Raw genomic sequence first — 25,023 nt, forward strand, 5'->3', positions numbered from 1 at the left:
TAAGCCAACTTTTTCACTCTCTTCTTTCACTTTCATCAAGAGGCTCTTTATTTCTTCTTTGGTTTCTACCATAAGAGTGGTGTCATCTGCATATCTGAGGTTATTGATATTTCTCCTGGCAATCTTGATTCCAGCTTGTACTTCATCCAGCCTGGCATTTCACATGATGTACTCTGTATGTAAGTTAAATAAGCAGGGTGTCAATATACAACATGTATATTGACAATATACTCCTTTCCTGATTTGGAACCAATCTGTTGTTCCATGTTCAGTTCTAACTGTTGCTTCTTGACCTGCATACAATTTCTCAGGAAATCTGTAGGTAAGATTTCTTCAGGTAAGGTGGTCTAGTGTTCCCATCTCTTTAAGAATTTTCCAGTTTGTTGTGATCCACACAGTCAAAGGCTTTGGCATAGTCAATAAATCAGAAGTAGATATTTTTGTGGAACTCTCTTGCTTTTTCCATGATCCAGCAAATGTTGGCAATTTGATCTCTGGTTCCTCTGCCTTTTCTAAATCTAGCTTGAACATCTGGAATTTCACTGTTCACGTACTGTTGAACCGTGTTAATAATGTTAATAAATATATGACCATTCTCTATTCCTTTAAGGGAAAGTGATGAAGGAGCTGGCCGGTCAGCGGGAGCTGTTCCTGGTAATTCCCAAGACCTCAGCACAAGCCTGGAAAGGGAGGTGAAGGTATTACAGTGGAGGATTATGGGGGGCATTTGTGGCCGTGCCAAAGGAAAAAAAATCTTGTCAAGAAAAGAGAGTATACAAAGCCCTGTTCGTCAAAGCCTGTAACCCAAAGGAGTTCCCTCAAAGCTTTATGCCGCGAACTGCAGGCGAGGCAGGTCCCAAGGGTCAGGCGCCCCTTTCTTCCAGTCCCACAACCTTTCCCTCGGTGCTCACGTCACATGAGTGACCTAGAACTGACCCTTGAGTCTCTCTGGGCCTCCTCCCGGCGCCCCCGCCCCCGCCAGAGCAGATGCCAACTCTGCAGCCGGCAGGATGTAGGGAGATCATCGAAGTCTCACCCTGTGGTCCAACCCGCCCCGTCGCCATGGTGACCGCCGGAGTCACGCAGCTCCACCCCTTCCTCGCGACGTGGCCCCACCCCTCCGAACCCGGAAGCTCGCGGCTCGCGCCCGCTGCGAGAACAATTCCGGAGGAGGGAGGGCGGCGGTCCAGTCTCGCTCTGCCGCGCGCCCCGCCCCTCGGAGGCCGGCCCTCCAGCGCGCCCCCACGGCTCGCGGCGCTTACAGATACTGAGCGCTCAGGCCTCCAGCCCGAACCCGGGCCCCAGCAGCCTCCGAGGCCGGCCCCCTTTCTGGAGGGAAGAGCCGCCTTGGGAGGAGGGACAGGGACCTGGGGGCGGCCACGGCAGGTGAGGGGTGGGAGGGGTCCTGGGAAGCCTGGGATCTGGGTGTATGATGTGTTTGTGGCCGCAGGTGAGAGTGGTTTGTAGCGAGCACGGCTGCCTCTGTCGATGTGACTTTGTGAGTGTGGCCCTGAGTGGGTCGGCTCATGTGACCATGCACGTGATTGCACGTCCCTGTGTGTGTCTAAGGTCGTGTCTGAGTTCATGGGGGTGATCGGTGTGTCTGTGACCCTGCCTTTGTGTGGCTGTCACCCGTGGGACTGGAAGAAGGTGGAGATCTGTGTGTGGTTCGCCTGGGGTAGGGGGGTCGGGTACTTGACCTGGACATACTCCTGTAATCCCATACTGGGGCTACACTGCTACAGCCCAGGAACGCATTTTTCCTGTAAACTTTGAAGAACTCTGAGCAGACTAGTTATTTTGGAGATTGCACCTCAGCCTGAAAGTGATAAATGCCTTTGTCATTGCTGAGCACGGGCCAAGTGTGAGGAAAGTGGCAGGGCTAAGCTGTCTCTTTTCCTCTTCTCCTTGTCCTCGGGAGTCCTAAATTCTGCATTTATGCTGCTTCTTTGTCTCCACCTACAATGTTCCAGCTCCTCCTGGCACAGAGCTTCAAGAGACTGAGGGGTAATTGAATAGCTGTGTGCAAATTTCCAAAAGCTTTAGTACTAAGACAGGGTGCAAGATGAGATGTGACCGTCAAAATGTCAAGTAGTCAGCTTTTCCTCCCATGAGGTTTAGAAGACAATAGAATAAGTTTCTAAAGATAAGGATAAATCTTCCCCCCAGGAAACCTAAAAAAAGAATAGCTCTGTATTGGTGTGGTGAGGTAAGGAGACTTGCATTAAAGAGCCAATGGCATCATCCAGAGACCCTTAGGTTCTAATGTTTCGCTATTGCTTGGGTCAGTAAGAATCATAGATTGTCCATATGTAGAGTATATGATTGAGGAAAAGGATCAGAAAATCTCTGACTAGTTGAACTGGTTAGATGACTTAAACATTTGTAAAGGTGATTTCATTGGCTGTGAATTGGCAGGGTCTGTTGAAATCCTGAGGGATAAGTGGACTGTAAAGTGGCTGGTTCTGGTGAAACCTTGATGGAGAAGTGCATGGAATTCTTGGTGCACACTCAAAACTGGCAGTTTTATCCTGGAGCAGCACAAGGGCCAGAGAGGTGTCTAGAACACTCTCTGAGAAGGGGGTTTCCTTAAGCAAGATGAAGGGAAAATTCCTGCCACCCATTTCCCAGCAGCATGAACAGGTGCTTTTTGTTTTTGTGAAGAATTGTGAGAGATCAAATCAGCGTTGAGCTTCTGGTTCACATTCTTTCTTATTTAATACCGATCAGTTGGATCGCAGTCTCAGTGAACCTTTTTTTTTTTTTTTTTTTGCCATATGCAGAATGTTCCCCTTGTGACTTGGAAAAGTATTCCCTTGTAGTGGATGAAAGAGAGCTAGGAGAACAAAATTCCTTTTCATACCACTCACAGCTGCTTTCCCTTTGCAGCAGTTTTTTTTCCCTCTTAAATGTCAGTTGGTCATATGCAACATTTGGTATCTATCTTACCTTTCATGTACTGCCAAACTAGCACAAGTGTTCAAATCACTTGCTTCTATAAAAATTTAGTCACCGTTCGGTGGACTCTCTCTAACCAGTGAGATTAGTTATAAAACAAATGTTATAATATTGAGTGGTTGTGGATAATACTGAAGACTGTGGTAAGGAACCTCTTTCTACTTACTCCTGAGGGAAGAAGTGAATGACAGTGAGTGTGTGTGCCTGTGTACAGTGTGTGTGTGTGTATTTGTATGATAGTTTGGTCTGTATGTTACAACTGATTGCAAACTATGAGTCATTTATTTTATCCCAAGTTTGGTGAATCTAGAAGCAAAATTTCTGACTTTAGTTAGCCAAAGTGTTTTGAGTAGGTGCTTTGTCCTGATCTGTTGAGTAGGGATTTTTTTCTAAACATGTTTTTGACATTTCCTCCTGTAGAATAGTGATTGTTTATAGTAATGGTATACTAGAAAATGTCTTGATTAGGCAATAGTTAGATGACATAGGAATAGTTCAAGTCTGTCCAGGTAGAAAATTTTCCAGAATTAACTATATGTGCCAGTTGCTTTCAGTTAAAAGCAGTGACCAGCTTAAAGAAAGGCTATAGTTCAAATGGCTTCAGTTTTTTAACATGTTAATATTTGTTAAGAGAAAATGGATATGCAAAGAATGATTTTCTTTATTTCAGTATGAATAAGAACTGCATCCATGCACATTGATTGTATAATACTGGCTGATGACTTTCTTCATATTTTAGAACCACTGAAGATTTCAATAAACTTTTCTCAGAACCATCCCAGCCTTGAAAGAAAAGGCCAATTATTAGAGTGTCGAGGTTGTAAACCTAGTTTAATATTGGATGTATACATTTACCATCTCCTTGGGGTTCAGTTTAGTAACCCCCAAGGCTAGAGGTAACAGTTGAAATGGCTGAGTGCCCTGTGTTTTGAGGGAGCAGATGTGGAGGGCCAAAGAGGAAGATTCATTGGCTTAAGAATCCCTGGCACCTGACCAGCCCAGAAAAGCCCCTGTAAGTTCTCAGTTCACAGTCAAGCCTAAGACTTAAGTCCTAGGGTCTCAAACTCATCCTAGCCCTGCTAGGAAAATCCAGGCTTGTGCTGCAGTAGAGAACATGATGCAAAGGAGCATTTGCATCCTTCCAAACCAGTGGTTAGAATTTCTTCATTTGGCAGTAAGAATCTGCAACAAGGAACTATAATTTTCAAGTTCCTGTTATGACACAACATAGATTTTTAAGCAAACAGGGGCAGCTTTAAGTTGAGCGTGCCTGGCCAATGTAACACTCATAGGTACCCAGGTTAAAAAGAATTCTAGGATTGACTAGTTTGGCCTGCTTAGGATGTAGTCTTTCATTTAGTCGACAGATAATGCCTGCTGTGTATGAAGCACTCTTCTGCTCTTTAGGGAGAGAGTAGTGAAACAATCCTGGATGAGAAAACAAGTCCCCGAAGGGTCAGTGACTTTTCCCAGGTCATAGAACTATAAAAGCTGGAAATTACTAAGCTCACAATAGAAGACCACCTGTTTTTTAAAGGCACATGTTTTATTTTGTTGCTAGTTATTGTGCCTTCAGGAATGTTCTGGTACCTTATCATGGATCTTTCAGAGTGTATTATATCACTTTTACCACATCCATATGAACAGCAAGTTTTTTCTGTATTTTGCATTACAATCTATGTGTGTTTCTGAAGCTGTCTCTCCTTCTAGAGTTAGATTCATGGCATTTAATGAATTTATGGGGAAGCAGGCTTACCTGAACTCCTGTTTCTAGTGTGGAACTGTTCCCTAGAATTCTGTCAGACAGGAACATCTTTATTAACATAGATTCTTAAGGTTTTGCTGAAAGACAGGTTATTCTACTGCATTTGGAATCATGTAACTAGGACAGGCAGTCAGGTGTCAGGAAAGACTGTCCTCTATCTGGTCCTGGTTTTGCAATAGCCATGGGATCTTGGGTAAGTCATTAACATTTTCTAGACCAGATTCCTCTTTTGGAGGAACTAAGGGGGTTGGAATAATTCTCTCTCAGGGTACTTTTTGCTTGCTCCATGATTATAGGATTTCACCAAATGTTTTCTGTAGTTTTAGTATATGCCGACAAGGTAAAACAGCCCATTTCCTCGGTTTTACCCTTTAAAGTATTGTTGGTAGATCTAGACCAGATTCTACATTTGGTTCTGATGTAAACATGAATTCTTGACGTGAAACATCACATGCTTTTATTTCAGGCTTAACCTCCATTTCAGCTAACCATGGGAGAGATTAAAGTCTCTCCTGATTATAACTGGTTTAGAAGTACAGTCCCCCTTAAAAAGGTATGTATGGTTTTACTACAACTCTTATTTGCAAAATCTTGTATTGTTTTTCATGTGTGATTTAGACATTATGTCTTAGCAGTGTTTGAGAGTAAAGGTTATTGCCAAATATCACGACTGGATTGCAGAACATAACGTTCAACCCCTTCCCTGTCAAGTATAATCAACTTTTGAGACTCATTCAAGAGTAAAAGTGAGAACACCTGTACTCATTATTTTACAGCTGCTTTTACATATTCAAGCAAGCAGGAATATGTGTACTCCTCTGTACAGTTTGGTGGAAAGGGTAAGCAACAGCACCTGTACAGTAAGTGCAGTTAGATTCTATTAGAAACCATGTTCCTGTTCTTCAAGACTGAAGATTTACATTATAGATCCTCTGTTTGCCATAATCTGTACTCATTCTGCCACAGTCATCTTTTAGAAACTTTATTTGCCTGGGTTGTCCAAAAACCCTAAACACTTATGTTGAAGTCTGTTGACTGTGAGTCTCAAATTAATCCCAAATGCTTGGGGATCACATTGACAAAAGTTGTGTCAGAATAAAATCTTTGCTGATCCCCTTGCAGAAGTACTAGAGTACTATGATCTGAAGATCATCTATGTTTCTGTTAAAATTATTTTGTCAGGGTAGATAGCTGTGGAAGTAGCATGCAAGTTTGAATTAATAAGAGTTACTCTTCCTGTAGAAATTTGAGGTACAATTTCCACATATAGACAGAATACCTTTCACTATTGTAGGAAGCCCTCAAGTATCTTAATTATTTCAACAGTTTAACAAAGTGGGTAGTGATGTGCCCATTTTACAGATGAGAAAACCAAGGTTCATGGAGGTTAACATGTTAAAGTCACATAGTCTAGTAGAGTTTGGGTTAAAATCAAATTATCTGGCTTCAAAGCCAGAGCTACTTGGCAGCTTAGCAAAGGGAACCTGCCTTTCTTCTTGCTACCCCAGGAACTGCTGTCTGCACTAGAAGAATTGCCACTGGAGTCCCATCCCCTCAAGTAATTCACATGGGCTCCTCTTGATGAACTCAATCAGCAAGCTAATCACTTGACCCAAAGCAACACAAACTTATCGAAATATACTTGGAAGTAGTTGTAGGAAGTAGTTTCATTGATGTAGTGTTCTCCTTTGGTCAGTTTGGTCCACAAGTGATGAAACGTTGGCTTGAAATTTCATGGTGCTAGATTTTAATTTTAGAAATCTGAATATCATATCTCATGTTTTATTACTAGAAGGTTGAAATTTACTGGATGCACTATCAAAGGTCACTAAGATTTTTTACTACAATCACAGCAAAAAGAAACATGAAAAGCAAAAATATGAGTGGGAGAATCCAAAGGGCAAAAACATAATCATGAGATACACTGTCACTTGTGGAAGTCCAGAAAGTATTGGATAGGGCCCTCTAGACTTTGCCCTGCCCTGTTCGTCTGCCAAGTGACTCCAGTTAGCATGCTGCCACCCACATTGACACCATAGGCCCTACAGCACTGCCAGCTTGGAGCTCTCAGAAGATGGAACCTTGGGACTTCCCTCGTGGTCCAGTGCTTAAGACTCCATGCTCCTAATGCAGGGGGCCATGGATTTGATCCCTGGTCGGGAAAATAAGATCCAGCATGCCACATGGCATGGCCAAAGAAGAAAAAAAACAGAAACTTGAACCTTTTAATGTAAAAGTAGGATAAGTATTGATTTACATTGGCATAAGTTCAAGCAGTTAATGTACTTTTCCAAATAGCACCAAAAAGTCAGCCAAAGAGAACAAAAATTAGCTATCATGCAGTGCATACTGTAGCTAACACTTTTGATGCTATTGAACACTCACTATCTGCCAGACTCTGTGCTGAATGCCTGATTTGTCTCAGCTCATGTAATGCTCATCGTTTTCCCTTACTGGGTCAAAAGCCACTAAATGAGGAAGGTTTCTGATGACCTTCCTCTTTCTCATCCCCCTTTCCCCCAAAATCCGGTTTTCCTCTGAGGCCATTCCCCACACCTGACACCAGAGAGTATGAAATATTCTCTGGGGCCAATGACGCCTACACCTGCCTCATCCCTTCTCTCTAGCGGAGGTCTCTGTCTCAGAGGCTTGGGCTAGATCAGGCTCCAGAAGCATCTCAACGTGTGGTCCCATCTCTACCCAGTTTATCCTCAGAGCCCGGAGTCTTTTCTTTCTCTCGTCTCCCCTTTCACACACTAACCCTGCTGATCCCAGCCAGCCCTCTGGGCCAGCCCTGGAGAATGACTCTGCAAATTGTCCACCTCCTACATGCGTACATGCACACACACAGCCAGAAATATGGGGAAGAATTAAGATGCCATACACAGAGTTTACTGTTTAATGGTAAACAAAATAAACTTCCAATAATCATGACTGGAAAGGAAAATTCCAAGCTGAGAGAAAAAGGAGCTCTCGGGAAAAGTATAAAGCAGTTCCATGGACTATGTCAGTTCTGAAGAAGGAAAAGGAGACAAGGCTGTTTATTATATGTACTGGTCTGGTGTGATCCCCACGTTAGTGTGTAAACCACCAAGATAGTGGTATTAAAATTGTCAGTGAAATTACGGTGTCAAAATTTAACTATTAATATGTAAAATAAAATCCATGAGATTTTTCATTTTCTTCTTATAACTTTCCCTCCAGATTATTGTGGATGATGACGATAGTAAGATCTGGTCGCTGTACGATGCAGGCCCCAGAAATATCAGGTGTCCTCTCATATTTCTCCCTCCTGTCAGCGGAACTGCGGATGTATTTTTCCGGCAGATTTTGGCTTTGACTGGATGGGGTTACCGGGTTATAGCTGTAAGTATTATTGATTTAGGATAACAGTGCAGGTCCACATTTTCTGATTTTATATGTGTGTGTGTGTTTCTGTTTCTGAGTATAGTAATGGGCTTGTTTCTTATTGTAAAATACTGTTTTTCATTTTTAAAATGTGAAAGGGAGTTTTTTGAAGGAAGGTGGTGTGGTTTGAAAACAAACGGAGGTGCAGAGGAGACAAACCTTTATCGAAGCTTTCCCTACCCTCAGCTTGAACATGCATTTCCTGAATCAGTCTGACCGGTAGGAAGCATTGTTCTTGTTTATAGCTGAGGAGGCTGAGGTCTGGACATTTTAGAGATGGCTGAGGTCACACAGCCAGTAGGCAGCAGAGGGAGAATCTGACCCCATTTCCTTCCCCCTTTTATTCCATCATTGCTTGGGAGCAGCAAAGGGTACTGAAACCTTGCTTTACTGTGAGTCTTTGACAGGTGAGGTGAGGTTCATTAATTAGCTCATATCCTTCACGTTTGGTCAAGAAGCTTTTTGTTTCTAATTGTTATCACTGAGTTTGGTCTAAATCTAGTTTTGCATTGATCATTCTTTAATCTCCCTCTCTGGGAGGAGGGCGTAGGTGGGAAGGCGCCATTGCTCACCATAGAGTGTTTGGCACGCCTTGACTAGGTCAGGACTGTGGACTTCGGTTTCCTAACTTCCCCGAAGCAGAGGCCCTGGCTTTGGAGCTGGCGGTTGTTTTCTGGGACCTAGAATATTAACACGTAAATGGTACTCCCCATGGGAGTACTGCTGTTGGTATACATTTTATTTACTGCCTAGAGGAGAGAAAATGTGGACCCGGGCTCTTCTCTCAGAAGGAAACTGAAAATTCCACTGGGGCTACCACCAACTAGGGTCAGACAAGACAAATGCAGCTCCTCTTCCTCCTGACAGCCCTGCTCTTTCTTGGAAAAACTAGTTACTTTTAGCTGCCTGCTGACGTTCCCCCCAGGTCTTGTCTTCTCCAGCTAGATCTCTCCAGATTCTTTAACCATTCCTCATATGGTGTGTTGGAAGCCCTGCCACGTAATCCTCCCTTGTTCTGGGTTTTCAGTAATCCTTCTCTGTGGACAGCATTCCAGGAGAGGAGGGTGGTAGCCGCCCTCGTCCTCGTCCTTTGCAGCTGAAGTGGTAACAGTTTCTGTCTAGGTGATCGCTGTTGGTTGGCCAGGGAGAGGGAGACTGAGCAGCCCTCCAGCTGTCTGTCTCACTTTTGAGCGTTCTTCAAAGCAGACAGCATGTTTTTTCTTCTAAACTGACAGGGCACACAGTCTTGCCTTTTGCCTGGATATTTCTTCTTGCCCTCAAGCTTCCTGATATGGGCATTCCCTGTTTCTTAGGTAGATAAAGAATCAAGGAAAAAGACAGCAGTGTCTTCAAAATCACTTCGTCCTTAAGATTTGATCAAAGTGCCAGGAGATTTCTGAAATTTTACTAGACATCTGTTAGTATCTTGTAGTTAAAAATGCATGGATCCTTTTTTCATTTACATTTTTATTGAAATAATTATAGATTCCCATGCAGTTGTAAGAAATAATAGAGAGATACCCCTTATATACTTTGCCCAGTTTCTCCCAATAGTAACATTTTATAAAACTGTAGTAGAATATCACAGCCAATATTGATGTTAGTATAATCCACCAACCTTGCTCACATTTCCAGTTTTACTCATACTCAATTGTTTGTGTGTATATTAAGTTGTATACAACTAGAACACAATTTTTTTAATTAAAAATTTTTATTTTATATTAGAGTATAGTTGATTTACAATATTTTGTTAGTTTCAGGTGTACAGCAAAGTGATTCAGTTATACATATACATATATCCATTCTTTTTCAGAATCTTTTCCCATATAGGTTATTACAGAATATTGAGTAGAGTTTCCTGTGCTATAATACATCTATTTTATATGTAGTAACACTACTATATATCTATATATGTTAATCCCAAACTTTTATTTTGTCCTTCCCCCAACCGTTCCCCTTTGGTAATGATGTTTGTTTTCAAAGTCTGTGAGTCTGTTTCTGTTTTGTAAATAAGTTCATTTATATCATTTAAAAAAATTCCACATATAAGTAATGTCGTACGATATTTGTCTTTCTCTTTGTGACTTGGTTCACTTACTATGATAATCTCTAGGTCCATGATGCTGCAGATGGCATTATTTCATTCTTTTTTATGGCTAAGTGATATTTTATTGAATACATGTAGCACATCTTCTTTATCCATTCCTCTGTTAATGGATATTTAGGTTGCTTCCATATCTTGGCTATTGTAAAACACTGGGGTGCATGTATCTTTTTGAATTATGATTTTCTCCAGATATATGCCTAGGACTGAGATTGCTGATTCAAATAGTAGTTCTATTTTTAGTTTTTTAAGGAACCTCCATACTGTTCTCCATAATGATTGTACCAGTTTACATTCCCATCAGCAGTGTAGGAGGGTTCCTTTCTCTCCACACCCTCTCCAGCATTTATTGTTTGTAGGCTTATTGATTATTGCCATTCTGACTGATGTGAGGTTATACCTCATGGTAGTTTTGATTCGTATTTCTTTAATAATTAGCAGTGTTGAGCATCTTTTCATGTGCTTTTGGGCTTCCTGTATGTCTTTGGAGAGCTGTCTATTTAGATCTTCTGTCCACTTTTTTATTTTTGTTTTTCACTGTTGAGCTGCATGAGCTGTTTTGTATACTTTGGAGATTAATCCCTTGTCAGTTGTTTAGTTTGCAAATATTTCCTTCCATTCTGTGGGTTGTCTTTTCATTACGTTTATCGTTCCTTTGCTACGCAAAAGCTTTTAAGGTCCCATTTGTTTATTTTTGTTTTCGTTACTGTAGGTGGTGGATCCAAAATGATATTGCTGTAATTTATATCAAAGAGTGTTCTGCCTATGTTTTCTTTGAAGAGTTTTATGCTATCCAGTCTTCATTTAGATCTTTAATCTATTTCGAGTTTATTTTTGTGTATGGTTAGAGGATATTCTGATTTCATTAGAACATTCTAATGAATGTTCTAATTTCATTCTTTTACATGTAGCTGTCCAATTTTCTCAGCAGCATTTCCATTGTATATTCTTGCCTCCTTTGTCATAGATTAGTTGACCATAGGCATGTTGGTTTATTTCTGGGCTTCCTATCCTGTTCCACTGATCTATATTTCTGAATTTGTGCCAATGCCATACTGTTTTGATTACTGTAGCTTTGTAGTATAGTCTGAAGTCAGGGAGCCTGATTCCTCCAGTTTCATTTTTCTTTCTCAGAATTATGTTGGCTATTTGGGGTCTTTTGTGTTTCCATACAAATTTTTAAATTCTGTTCTAGTTCTATGAAATACGCCATTGGTAAATAAGATGGCATTTAATAGGATTTCATTGAATCTGTAGATTGCCTTGGATAGTATAGTCATTTTGACAATATTGATTCTTCCAATCCAAGAACATAGTCTGTCTTTCCATTTGTTTGTGTCATCTTCAGCTTCTTTCAGCAGTATCTTATACTTTTTAGAGTACAGGTCTTTTGCCTGCTTAGGTAGGTTTATTCCTAGATATATTATTCTTTTTGATGCAATGGTAAATGAGATTGTTTCCTTTTTTCTTTCTGATCTTTCATTGTTAATGTATAGAAATGCAGCATATTTCTGTATCTGCAGAAATAAAAATTTTACAGATTTTTGTATCCTGCAGCTTTACCAGATTTGTTGATGAGCTCTAGTAGTTTTATGGTAGCATCTTTAGGATTTTCTATGTATAATAACATGTCATCTATAAACAGTGACAGTTTAGTTCTTCTTTTTCAGTTTGGATTCCTTTTATTTCTTTTTCTTTTCTAATTACTGTGGCTAGGACTTCCAAAACTATATTAAATAAAAGTGATGAGATTGGACATCCTTGTCTTGTTCCTGATCCTAGAGGAAATGCCTTTAGCTTTTCACCATTGAGTATGATGTTAGCTGTGGGTTTGTCATATATGGCTTTTATTATGTTGAGGTAATTTCCCTCTGTGCCAACTTTCTGGAGAGTTTTTATCATAAATGGGTATTGAGTTTTGTCAAGAGCTTTTTTGCATCTGTTGAGATGATCATGTGGTTTTTATTCTTCAATTTGTTAACATGATGTATCACACTGGTTGATTTGTGAATATAGAAAAATCCTTAAACCCATGAGATAAATCCCACTTGATCATGGTGTATGGTCTTTTACTGTATTGTTGGATTCAGTAGTATTTTGAGGATTTTTGCATCTATGTTTATCCGTGATATTGGCCTGTAATTTTCTTATTTTGTGAAATCTTTGTCTGGTTTTGGTATCAGGGTGATGGGGGCCTCATAGAATGAGTTTGAGAGTGTTCCTTCCTCTGCAGTTTTTTGGAATAGTTTTAAAAGGATAGGTGTTAACTCTTCTCTAAATGCTTGATAGAATCACCTGTGAAGCCATCTGATCCTGGACTATTGTTTGTTGGAAGTTTCTAAATCATAGTCTCAATCTCTTGTAATAGGTCTATTCATGTTTTCTATTGTTTCATGGCGCAGTCTTGGAAGATTGTACCTTTCTAAGAATTTGTCCACTTCTACATTGTTCGTTTTATTGGCATATAGTTGCTTGTAATAGTTTCTTATTATCCTTAGTATTTCTGTTGTGTCCATTTAATTATCCTTTTTCATTTCTAATTTTATTGATTTGAGCCTTCTGTTTTTTCTTGAGTCTGGTTAGCTGCTGCTGCTGCTGCTGCTAAGCCACTTCAGTCATGTTCAACTCTGTGTGACCCCATAGACAGCAGCCCACCAGGCTCCCCTGTCCCTGGGATTCTCTAGGCAAGACACTGGAGTGGGTTGCCATTTCCTTCTCCAATGCATGAAAGTGAAAAGTGAAAGTGAAGTCGCTCAGTCCTCTCGGACTCTTTGAGACCCCATGGACTGTAGTCTACCAGGCTCCTCCATCCATGGGATTTTCCAGGCACGAGTACTGGAGTGGGGTGCCATTTCCTTCTCCAAGTCTGGCTGCTGCTGCTAAGTCGCTTCAGTCGTGTCTGACTCTGTGCGACCCCATAGATGGCAGCCCACCAGGCTCCTCCATCCCTGGGATTCTCCAGGCAAGAACACTGGAGTGGGTTGCCATGTCCTTCTCCAATGCATGAAAGTGAAGAGTGAAAGTGAAGTCGCTCAGTCGTGTCCAACTCTTAGCGACCCCATGGACTGTAGCCTACCAGGCTCCTCCATCCATGGGATTTTCCAGGCACAAGTACTGGAGTGGGGTGCCATTGCCTTCTCCAAGTCTGGCTGCTGCTGCTAAGTTCCTTCAGTCGTATCCGACTCTGTGCGACCCCATAGATGGCAGCCCACCAGGCTTCCCTGTCCCTGGGATTCTCCAGGCAAGAACACTAGCTAGAGGTTTATCGATTTTGTTTATCTTTTCAGAGAAACAGCTTTTAATTTCATTGACCTTTTCTTTTGTTCTCTTTGTCTCTATTTCATTTATTTCTGCTCTGATCTGTATGGCTTCCTTCTTTCTACTTACTTTAGATTTTGTTTTTCGTTTTCTAGCTGCTTTGGATGTAAGGTTAGGTCGTTTGAGACTTTTCTTGTTTCCTGAGGTAAGATTGTGTTGCTGTGCACTTCCATCTTAGAACTGCTTTTGCTGTGTCCCATCAGTTTTGGATTATTGTGATTTTATTTTCATTTGTCTCTAGGTATTTTTTGTTTCCTCTTTGATTTCTTCAGTGATCCATTGGTTGTTTAGTAACATACTGTTTAGCTCTCACTTGTTTGTTTTTGTTTTGTTTTACAGTTTTTTTTCCTTGTAGTTGACTTCTAATCTCATAGCATTGTGATCAGAGAAGATGCTTGATACGATTTCACTTTTCTTAAATTTCCCAGAGCTCACTTTGTGGCCCCGCATGTAATCTGTCCTGGAGGATGTTCCATGTGCACTTGAGAAGAATGTATGTTCTGCTTTAGGATGGAATATTCTATAAATATCAATTAAGTCCATTTGGTCTAATGTGTCATTTAAGGTTCGTGTTTCCGTATTGATTTTCTGCCTGGATGTTCTGTCCATTGATGTAAGTGGGGTGTTCAAGTCCCCCACTATTATCGTGTTCCTATTGATTTCTCCTTTAAGCAATTGCCTGTATATTGAGGTGCTCCTACATCAGGTGCATATTTATTTACAATTGTTATATCTTCTTCTTGGATTAACCCCCTGATCATTATGTAATGTCCATCTTTGTCTCTTTTAACAGTCTTTATTTTCAAGTCTATTTTGTCTGATAAGAGTATCGCTCCTCCAGATTTCTTTGGTTTCCATTTGCTTGGAATGCCTTTTCCCATCCTTTTAGTTGTGGTCTGTATGTGTCCCTAGATGTGAGTGTGTCTCTTATAGACAGCGTATATGGGTATTTATTACTATTAACTTGTTTATTTTGGGCCGTGCTGGGTCTTCATTGCTGTGTGGGCTTTTCTCTAGTTGCAGCAAGCAGGGGATACTCTCTAGTTGTGCTTCATGGGCTTCTGACTGTGGTAGTTCTTCTTGTGGATTCTTTACCACTGAGCTACTAGGGAAGCCCTGGTTCTTGTTTTTTGATCCATTCAGCTAGTCTGTGTCTTTTGGTTGGAGCATTTAATCCATTTACATTTAAGATAATTATCGATATGTATGTTCTTATTGCTGTTTTGTTAATTGTTTTGGATGTGGTTTTATAGGTCATTTTTTTCCTCTTCCTCTTTTTTTCTCTTCTGACCTCTCCAGTATTCTTGCCTGGAGAATTCCAAAGACAGAGATGTCTGGGGCTGCAGTCCATGAGGTCACAAAGAGTAGGACATGACCAAGTGGCTAACATAATTTCTCTTGCAATTTGATGACTGTCTTTAGTGTTTTGTTTGGATCAGTTTTTCTTTTCTATGTGTATCTATTGTAGATTTTTGGTTTGCAGTTACCATGAGGTTTTGATATAGCGTGTTCTCTCTCGCTCTCTCTCCCTGTCTCTCTCTATACACACACACACATAAACACACACACACAATATTGTTCTAAGTGCTGGTCTCTTAATTTCAAATGCATTTCTAATGTCTTGCATTTGTACTCTCCTCTTCTCATGATTGTTCACCCTTGAACCTCAGAGTTTCTTAGCTATTTGGAAAGGAAATTGATGTGAATTGAAATTGTTGTATATGTAGTATAACTAGAGTGTGATTTTTATTTTTTTAATTGTCCTGTTAGATAAAATTGGAATTTTAAAGTCTAGGATAAGATGAGAGCTTATTTTCCCATGTTTTGAAAAAGGAGCAGAGATTGAACAAATGAGAAATACTGTTGTGAGAGCCCTAAATTTTTTAGATACGTATGAGTTGTGTTTTACTTTTACAGTTTTTAAAATAAATTTAAAACTTGTTATATTCTAGTTGCAGTATCCAGTTTATTGGGACCACCTTGAATTCTGTGATGGATTCAGAAAACTTTTAGACCATTTACAGTTGGATAAAGTGAGTACCTTGAAACTAGTTACTCACATGTGATTTTATTTTATTTATTTATTTCACATGTGATTTTAATGCAGCATTTACGTCATTGTCTGGTGTTGTCTTTTATTTTTTAATAACAGCTCTTTTGAGCTAGAATTCACATACCATACAGTTTACCCTTTTAAAGTGTATAATTCACTGTTATTTAATATATTCAGAGATATGTGCAACGATCACAACAGTCAATTTTTGAACATTTTTTCCACCCCAAAAAGAAACCCCATACTTAGCAGTCACCACCCTTCTTCCTCCCTGGAGCCCTGTCTGTGGATTTGCCTGTTATGGATATTTTATATAAATATAAAGATGTAATTTGTGGTGTTTTGTGACTGGCTTTTTTTTCACTTCGGACGAGATTTTCAAGGTTCATCGATGTTGCAAATTCTATCAATAATTCATTCCTTTTAATTGTTAAATAAAATCCCATTGTATGGATAAAACACATTTTATTTACCCATTCATCACTTGATTTGTTTCCACTGGTTAGTTATTATGAGTGATGTTGCTATGAACATTCTTACACAAATTTCTGTGTAGACAGACGTTTTCAGTTCTCTTGAATACATGTCTAGGAGTGGAAATACTGAATTACTGAATTAAAATTTCTGTTTTCGTAAACAGAAACTGCAAAGTAGTTTCATTTTCTAATATAATCTGTGAATCATATTTTTTTAAACTAATATAACATATGCACCATTGTATTTTTTCTTAACAGGGTATAGACATTGCATTTAAATACAGTATTTCCTAAACTTCTAACTGCTGTAAATATTTCAGTCTAATGACTGGTGATAACATTATATTCTGTGGTGATAATTAAAACAGTTTTCTGATACTTCCAGATCAGTCATTGTTTTTAGGATCCTTGTGTTTGTTTCCAATTAGGTTCATCTCTTTGGGGCTTCTTTGGGAGGCTTTTTGGCCCAAAAGTTTGCTGAATACACTCACAAATCTCCCAGAGTCCATTCCCTCATCCTCTGCAATTCCTTCAGTGACACCTCTATCTTTAACCAAACATGGACTGCAAACAGGTAAGAATGTAAACATTCGACCAACAGTTTTGTTATTTTCAGTGGAATTGAAAATGTTGATGTTTGGTTTTTTTGAAGCATTAGGGAGGGAGGGGCCATATGTACTTTTGTCTTCTGAAACCATCCTGGCTTTTAGTATTAGAAATAGTCACCCTTGCAAAGGAAAAGAATTGAAAGAATTCTAACTTCAGTGGTTCCCGTTACTCTAAATCATTGCCTGCCTTTGTTTGTTATGGTTCCCATGCCTTTACAGTTTCCCTTCAGTGCTTATCTCACTGATACTGTGTTCTGCTTGCTCCACTTAGTATTTTGTATACAGAGTTCTGTGTAATGACTGTTACAGTTTTTTTAAGGCCTTGAGTTTCTCATCAGTTTTTCATCAGGTTCTACTGTAAATCTTTGTGTGTAAATTACTTCTGTTCTCTTTCTGGGTCATTTCCTTGAGATAGGTTCCCCGAAATGGAGAGACTGTTTAGTTCACTGGCACTTTTACAATATTAATCTGCTTTTTAGAAAGATGGAGAGGGCGGAATGCTTTGCAAGGCAACCAGTGGGGTGCCTGCTCTCTCTGAGCCATCCCTTCATTGATTTTATCGTTTGAATTAGTTTTATAGATGTCTAATGGTACCTTAAAGCTGACTTCACTGTATTTCTTTCATTGCTAGCAAGGCTAGGCTCTACCCCCCAAAAGTAGCCTATTGACTTAACTTACCTGAGTGATCAGATTGGTTTTCACAAAATGTTCTAGGTAAACATTGTTTTCATGGTTTTCACAACTATTTACTGTTGCATTCTGATTTTTAAAAAAATGTTTCCTGATGTTTTCTCACTTGTTTGCTCAGCATTTGTGCAGCAATTTCTTGTATGCATTAGACAGATACTTCATGTCAATATGATGCAAAAATCGTTCTTTTTGATGATTTTTTTCATGTTGTTTTGATTGTCAGAAGCCAAGATTTCCCCCACTTGGTGCTCTTGCATATCAGGAATTTTTAATCAAAAGTCTGAGTACTTACTATGTGCCACACAGAGGCTTCAGGGGTGAACAGAACCAAGAGGATGACCACCCCTCCCACTCACACACAGAAAACACCCAGGCAGCATCCCCTTTAGAAGCTAAGAAGCTGTTGGGATGGGTTGGAGTAGAGAACTTAGATCACTGAAGGTGACTGAAAGATGGCTAACTGTGTCCTTATGAGGGATGTTTACTGAGAATGTACATCAGAAGGTGGTCTGTACCTTTTATAAGTCATTTTCAGCATAGGTTTAAAAAAATTCATGTTTACCCTATATAAGGGCTCCCAATGTAATTAATGGAGTAAACCCTAACTAAAGATCACAGATAGAAATACATGAAGATTGAATTGCCTTGAATTAGCCCAAGAATCCACTAGTAGCAATAGTAGGTATAATAACTCTGTGATTTTACTATTTTGAAATCTATCCTTTAATGTTAATCAAAGGGTGATATAAACCTTCAGACTGATATAGTAAGTGTTCAGTTTTCCACAAGTAGCTTAGCCATTGAAAATAAGACCAACTAGAAAATAAAATCTTGGAATTATCAGAATGTTTATCTCAATAAAGGCATTTTGAAATATTGCTTATAATTATTCCCAATCCTCAAAAGTTTGATCCTATGAAACCATAACTCTTTGGGAACTTGAGAAAGCATTTATAAAAACTAGATGCTTCAAAACTAGCTCTTTGAAGGAAGAGACTGGGTTTTTGAAATCTCTAAATCCCAAATGCCTAGCTAATACAGAGATTCAGTATTGAATGAATACTTGCCACTCATGTATAGTCTTGTAAGTTTAAATGTCAGTTTTTTTTGTTTGTTTGTTTTTTACAGCTTTTGGCTGATGCCATCATTTATGCTTAAAAAAATAGTTCTTGGGAACTTTTCCTCTGGCCCAGTGGACCCTATGATGGCTGATGCCATTGATTTCATGGTAGACAGGGTAAGGATCATGACCCTTGGGGAGGGGACACCTTGGCCTGGGAATTTTCATGTCTTCTTGGTTCCTGAGAAATACCTGTCTCGCTCAGTGTGTATTAGAGGTGTTTGTTAAGCATTTTTCCACATTAACTTTAATACATCCAGACGGATATTATGGCTGTTGAATAATTTATCAGAATCATTTGGGGAAATTAAAAATACAGATTCTAAGGCCTCACACTAGACCTTGAACTGGACTCCCTGGCCAAGGGCTCTGGGAACTCCTCCTCTTCTACCTCCCCAGCTCAGTGTGATGGAGCAAGTTTGTAGATGTGCATGTAGGAACTACTGGGTAGATGCTTTTTTCTGAGGCCTCTTCCAGCTCTAAGATCACTGAAATGTTTCTCTGTCTGCATTAAGCTTCTGGAATGGGCTTGCTGCCTGGGCACCTGGTTAAAGAGGCAGCTCAGGTTGAGGGTTGGGGAAGGCCAGGTGCCCAGAGCAGGAGAATATCACCACTTCCAGGGCCTAGTAATGGTCTCAAATACCTTGTGTCTCCTCAGAGGTTAACTTACTGGCCCCACCGCACATAATGCCACCTTTATAAATAGGATATTATCTGTGGATTTAATGTAAATGTGAAAAAAATTTTTTTTGAAAAAATTTTACCTGTGTTTTTTCCTGCAGCTGGAAAGTTTGGGTCAGAGTGAACTGGCTTCAAGACTTACCCTGAATTGTCAAAATTCTTATGTGGAACCTCATAAAATTCGGGACATCCCTGTAACCATTATGGATGTAAGTTTTCTTTAAGTAAAACAGATGCTTTACCTTTTTTATATGTACATGTCAAGATCCACCTTACAAATCATTTTACGATTTTTCAGTGTTGCTTCAAACACTGCCTTGAATTTGTTTTTACCACCTGCCCACCCCCCCGCCCACAGCTTTCTCAATTTCAAAAAAAATCTTTTATTGCTTATCCTGTATTTTTCCTGGAAGGACTAACACCATTGAAATAAAAATAAATTTAAACAAACATGGTAGTCCTTACCCATTTTGGTTTGCTTTGCTGTTCTTTTTAAGCTGTTACAAATCTGGGCAGCAAAATGAAGGTGCCAGAATTCCATAAAGTCTAGTTAACACAAAAGCTTGCTTCTTACATGTTTTTTAATTGTAGTAAAATACACATAACAAAATTCACCATTTAAACTACTTTTAAGTGTACATTTCAGTAGCATTAAGTATATTTATAGTGTGGTCCAACTGCCACTGTTATCCATCTCCAGAACTTTCCATCATCCCAAACTGAAACTGTGTACCCATTAAACAATAACTCTTCCTTCACCGTTCCCCCTAGAGACCCTAGTAACCTTTGTCCTACTTTTTGTCTGTATGAATTTACCTGTTCTAGGTACCTCATGTAAGTGGAATCATATAAATATCCTTATGTATCTGGCTTGTTTCACTTAGCATATTTCTAAGCTTTATCCATGTTAAAGCATATGTTAAAAATACCCAGTTATCCTCCAGTTAAAAATAAATTTAAAATTTTAAAAATCATTCCCTTTTACAGTTGGATAATATTGCGTTGTATGTATATACCACAGTTTGTTTATTCTTTCATCTGTTGATAGACATTTGAGTTGTTTCCACCTTCTGGCTATTGTGAATAATGCTGCTGTAAATATTGGTGTGCAAATACACATTCAGTGTTCTATTTTCAATTCTTTTGGGTGGTGCATACCTAGAAGTGGAATTGCTGAATCATTTGATAATTCTTTTTAACTCGTAGAGGGACTGCCTTGCCATCTTCCACAGGGGCCGTACCATTTTACATTCCCATTAGCAGTGCATAAGGTCTCCAGTTTCTCCATATCTTTTTTAATAGTGGTTTACCCTAATGGATGTTAAGTGGTATCTCACTGTGGCTTTGACTTTTTATTTTAATCACATAACTGTTCTGTCTCACAATAGATTTATTCCTAAATGCAAGTAATATGGTATTTAAATTAAAAACTGATTTTTGTCAGGAAATTACTACGAACATGTACAATAACTTACCATTTTCTATTATAATTGCTACATTCCAGCATTTACCACGACACAGAGTAAGCTTGTCAATACTCTCAAAGAAATATATGTTCCTCATGGTGCATTTGCTCTGCCTGCACTTTCAAAGTTATGTTCACCACTTAAGTACATGGTCACTTAAAATGTCTAGAAGTTTTAGCAAGGTGGAGATGCACCTATCTTTATTTTCATGATTTTTTTTTTGTCTTTTATATTATTTGAATAATTTTTGCATGAGTTTGAACATAAATTTATGTGAGTATTATAAGATTCTTGAGTCATATATTGCAAACTTCCAACAGTGGCTCCCCCAGGAAAGGGCCTGGACTTTTTATCTAATATTCTTAATTTTTTAGATAATTATTTTCATGGAGCATATCATACATACAACTGTTTTTAAATTAATACTAAATTCTTTTGGGGTTTCATGATCTTTTTGAAATTGGTGTTTTCAGTGATTGTTTGCTATTAATGTTCTGTTAATTTAATTAACTATCTTTGAGGACAAATGAAATTCATGGTAGAATTTTTTTCCCCTTAACAATGCAAAAGACATTTGGCAGTAAAATCTGTGAGTCACTAGGGATGAGCAGAAGGTGGTGGCCCAGGCTTCAGAAAGGTTCAGCCATGTCTCCTGAAAGGAGTGCTTGGGGGAACACTTTGCTTAATGTGAAAAGAACACATTGAAATAACAGTTTTGTCCTCATATTCTTTTAAAGGTGTTTGACCAGAGTGCACTTTCAACTGAAGCTAAAGAAGAAATGTACAAACTGTATCCTAATGCCCGGAGGGCTCACCTTAAAACAGGAGGCAATTTCCCATACCTGTGCAGAAGTGCAGAGGTGAATCTCTATGTACAGGTAGGTGCTAGTATGGAACCCAGAGCACTTTGACCCCAGAGTCTATGGTTTGAAACATAAAGCTTTTTGGTGGTGGAGAGAGAGAACTATAGAATTCTCTGTAGGAATGAAGCACTAACTTGATAAAGGTGGTCTCCATGAATAATTTATAGAATTCAAACATAGTAGAGACACCTGGGTGACTATCTGTCCACTCTCCCTTTTCTATGAACCACAGGCCTGAACTCACACACTGAAGTAGCCATTTGGTACCATGGATTCAAGGAATTCAGATTCAAGGAATTCAGTCAGGACACCAGACTTAAAATGGAGTCAGTCTGAAGTCCCATGACTTCTTGGTCTAATTTTACTGCATTAAAACATACACACAGTCTAACACACACCACCCCTTCAAATACCTGCCTAAACTGGTGTTAGAATAGTGGTGAGAAATGGCTGCTTTGCAATTTGGCAAATAGTATCAAGAGCCTTAAAAAACCAGTCATGTTCTTTGATCCTGTCATCCACATTTGGCTACAGATCCTAAGGAGAGGATTGTAAATACAAAACAACCTGATTCCCAGAGACAGTCATTATGATACTAGAACAGCAGAGGATAGGAAGGACCTGATTCCTAGCAGCAGAGGAGAAGGGTAAACACCTGCTTGAGAAGCAGCATGCTGCAATTCAAAATGTTAGTAAGAATATGTAGTTGCCCAGAAAGACTGGTTATGTAATGATTTTTGACTTTTTGTTTTCTAATTTTCCTCTAGTTAGTGGATGGAGGAGCCTGGTGGGCTGCAGTCCATGGGGTCGCTAAGAGTCGAACACAACTGAGTGACTACACTTTCACTTTTCACTTTCACGCATTGGAGAAGGAAATGGCAACCCATTCCAGTGTTCTTGCCTGGAGAATCCCAGGGACGGGGGACCCTGGTGGGCTGCCATCTCTGGGGTTGCACAGAGTCAGACACAACTGAAGCGACTTAGCAGCAGCAGCAGTATTACTCTAGTTTTTCAGTGTTTGTATGTTTATTTTTATTGAGGTATAATTGGTTTTTTGGGCTCCCCTGGTGGCTCAGAAGGTAAAGCATCTGCCTACAATGCAGGAGACCCAGGTTCAATCCCTGGGTCGGGACGATTCCCTGGAAAAGGGAATAGCAACCCACTCCAGTATTATTCCCTGGAGAATTATATGGACAGAAGAGCCTGGCAGGCTATCGTCCACAGAGTCGCAGAGTCAGACACAACTGAGCGACTAACACATACATAGTTGGTTATAATGTTAGTTTCACGTGTTCTATGTAGTGATTCAACATTTTTAGATTACAGATTATATTCCATTTAAAGTTATTGTAAGATATTGGTTATATACCCTGTGATGTACAGTATCTCCTTGTGGCTTATTTTAGACGTGGTAGTTTTTACCTTTTAACCTCATACCCCAATCTTGCTCCTTCTCTGAGTACTCTGTAATTTAGAAGTAGAAATTATTAATATATGACAGTGATGTTTAAAATAATCATTCTGCATTTCTGCAGATACATTTGCTTCAATTCCATGGAACCAAATACGCAGCTATTGACCCATCAATGGTCAGTGCCGAGGAACTCGAGGTGCAGAAAGGCAGCCTTGGCATCAGTCAGGAGGAGCAGTAGCTGTTAGTGACGAATGGTCCAGCGTGTTTGTACAATCAGTGACGTCAGTGCCCGCCAGTCGGCCTCTCTTCAGTTGGTCAGGTTCACCGGTTATCACTGTGTTTGGAACTAGGACTGATGGTCATCTTCATGACAGGCGGCGGCTCTTCTAAGCCAGTGTAACTATTTCCTCTTCCGTTTTTTAGCTTTTGAACTTAAGTACTTTTGGAGACTCCCATTTTAAGAACTGTGAAAATTTTGCTACCAAAAGTATTTACCCACTATGTTCTTAATTGTTAATTTCTTAGTTTGGGGGTTTTGTAGATTTTTTTCCTTTTCTTTCTGTCTTCCTTTCTTCCTGTTATTTGCTGTAAATGCTGCATAGCCACGTTATGTATCAGCACATTTTTTTTTATGCTTTCTTGGTTATAACAGTTATTAGAGTGCCAAGGCCGTCACCCACTGTTTGCTCTCCTGCAAATCAACTACTTCTAATTTCCAGTTAAGCCAGTTGTTTTTAATTTTGGCTGTTGTCTTTCTACCCATTATAGTCTTTGGAATAAAAATTCAATTTCAATGAGTTGAATTTTATGATTTTATGATTTTTATGGCTTTTATGATTATCGCAGCTGCCAAATGGGCTGCCTGCACATAGGACTCTGAGAAGCAGACCGTGGTGTTTGCCAAACCTGTGTGACTTTTGGTAAGTGACTTAATCTCTCTAAAGCACACTTTGTTCATTGTTAGACTACAAAAACAGTCATTTACTGAGCTGCTGCTCTGGCAAGGAACTTTTCATACCTACTTTTTGCCCCGTCAGTGGAAAAATTTAAACACACATAGAGAAAATAGTATAATGAACTACATCCCCATCAGCTTCAAAAATTATCAACTCATGGATGGTGTTGCATCATCTCTTACCCCACCCTCACTTTTTCTACACATACTCATATCACTGGGTTATTTTAAGGCAATTTCTGATATCTTATTTCATCTGTAAATATTTTTCTATGTACCTCCAAGAGATAATGCCATTATCACACTTTAAAAAATTCAGCAATAATTCTTTCATACTAATATCCAGTCAGTGTTCCTATTTGTGATTCTCTTATAAATTATCTTTTTCCAGTTGACTTGTTCTATTTAGCTTCCAAAGTTCACACTTTGGAAGGACCAGAACCAACCAAAAAGATCCTCCATGACAAAAGATAGTAAGAAGAAATCACAACCAGATGGGTAGGAGGGGCACAGTTGCAATATAGCCAAGTCCCATACACCCAGGTTGGGGACCCACATAATTATAATTATAATTGCAGAGGTTCTCCCAAAGAGGGTTCCAAGCCCCAAGTCAGGCTTCCCAGCCTGAAGGTCCTGCACTGGCAAGATGAGCCCCCAGAGCATTTGGCTTTGAAAAGCAAGCAGGGCTTACTTTCAGGAGTCCCAGAGGGCTGGGGGAGATAGACACTCCACTCTCAAAGGGTGCACACAAAACCTCACATGTTCTGGATTGCAGGGCAGGAGCAGTAATTTGATAGGAGCCTGGGTCAGACCTACCTGCCTTTTAAAGTTTCCTGGAGAGTTAGGAGGCAACTGCAGCTCACGCTAAGGGCATAGACACTGCTGGCAGCCAATCTTGGCAGCTCATTCTTCCATGTGGACACTGGTGCTGGCAAGTGCCATCATGGAATCCTCCCTCTAGCCTGGCTCTGGCTCAGCCTGCATGCACCACTGCTGGGATGCCTTAGGCCAAGAGTTGAAAAATATACTAGAAGAAATCAACAGTAGAGTTAATGCTACAGAGGAATGGATCAATGAGCTGGAAGATGAAGAAGTGGAAATCACTGAAGCCAAACAGAAAAATAATGAAAAGGAGACAAAGAGA

The 25,023-nt window shown here is 39.6% G+C and overlaps 1 protein-coding gene across 2 annotated transcripts; it reads left to right on the forward strand.

Annotated features, from left to right (window-relative positions):
* Positions 1-1,108: 1,108 nt before the first annotated feature.
* Positions 1,109-23,721, forward strand: SPG21 (SPG21 abhydrolase domain containing, maspardin). 2 transcript variants are annotated; one of them, XM_040225859.1, is made up of 9 exons: positions 1,109-1,386; positions 5,190-5,276; positions 7,928-8,089; positions 15,506-15,586; positions 16,511-16,656; positions 18,509-18,617; positions 19,283-19,390; positions 21,385-21,525; positions 23,046-23,721. In XM_040225859.1, the coding sequence occupies exons 2-9, from the start codon at positions 5,214-5,216 to the stop codon at positions 23,160-23,162; spliced, it is 927 nt and encodes a 308-aa protein (XP_040081793.1). In that variant the 5' UTR covers positions 1,109-1,386; positions 5,190-5,213; the 3' UTR covers positions 23,163-23,721. The 2 variants fall into 2 exon arrangements, with proteins under 2 accessions (XP_040081793.1, XP_040081794.1); XM_040225860.1 differs by lacking the exon at positions 1,109-1,386 and adding an exon at positions 3,004-3,101.
* The last annotated feature ends 1,302 nt before the right edge of the window (positions 23,722-25,023 follow it).

The sequence above is a fragment of the Oryx dammah genome, unplaced genomic scaffold (genome assembly GCF_014754425.2).
Source record: "Oryx dammah isolate SB20612 unplaced genomic scaffold, SCBI_Odam_1.1 HiC_scaffold_26, whole genome shotgun sequence".
NCBI classification, from domain to species: domain Eukaryota; kingdom Metazoa; phylum Chordata; class Mammalia; order Artiodactyla; family Bovidae; genus Oryx; species Oryx dammah.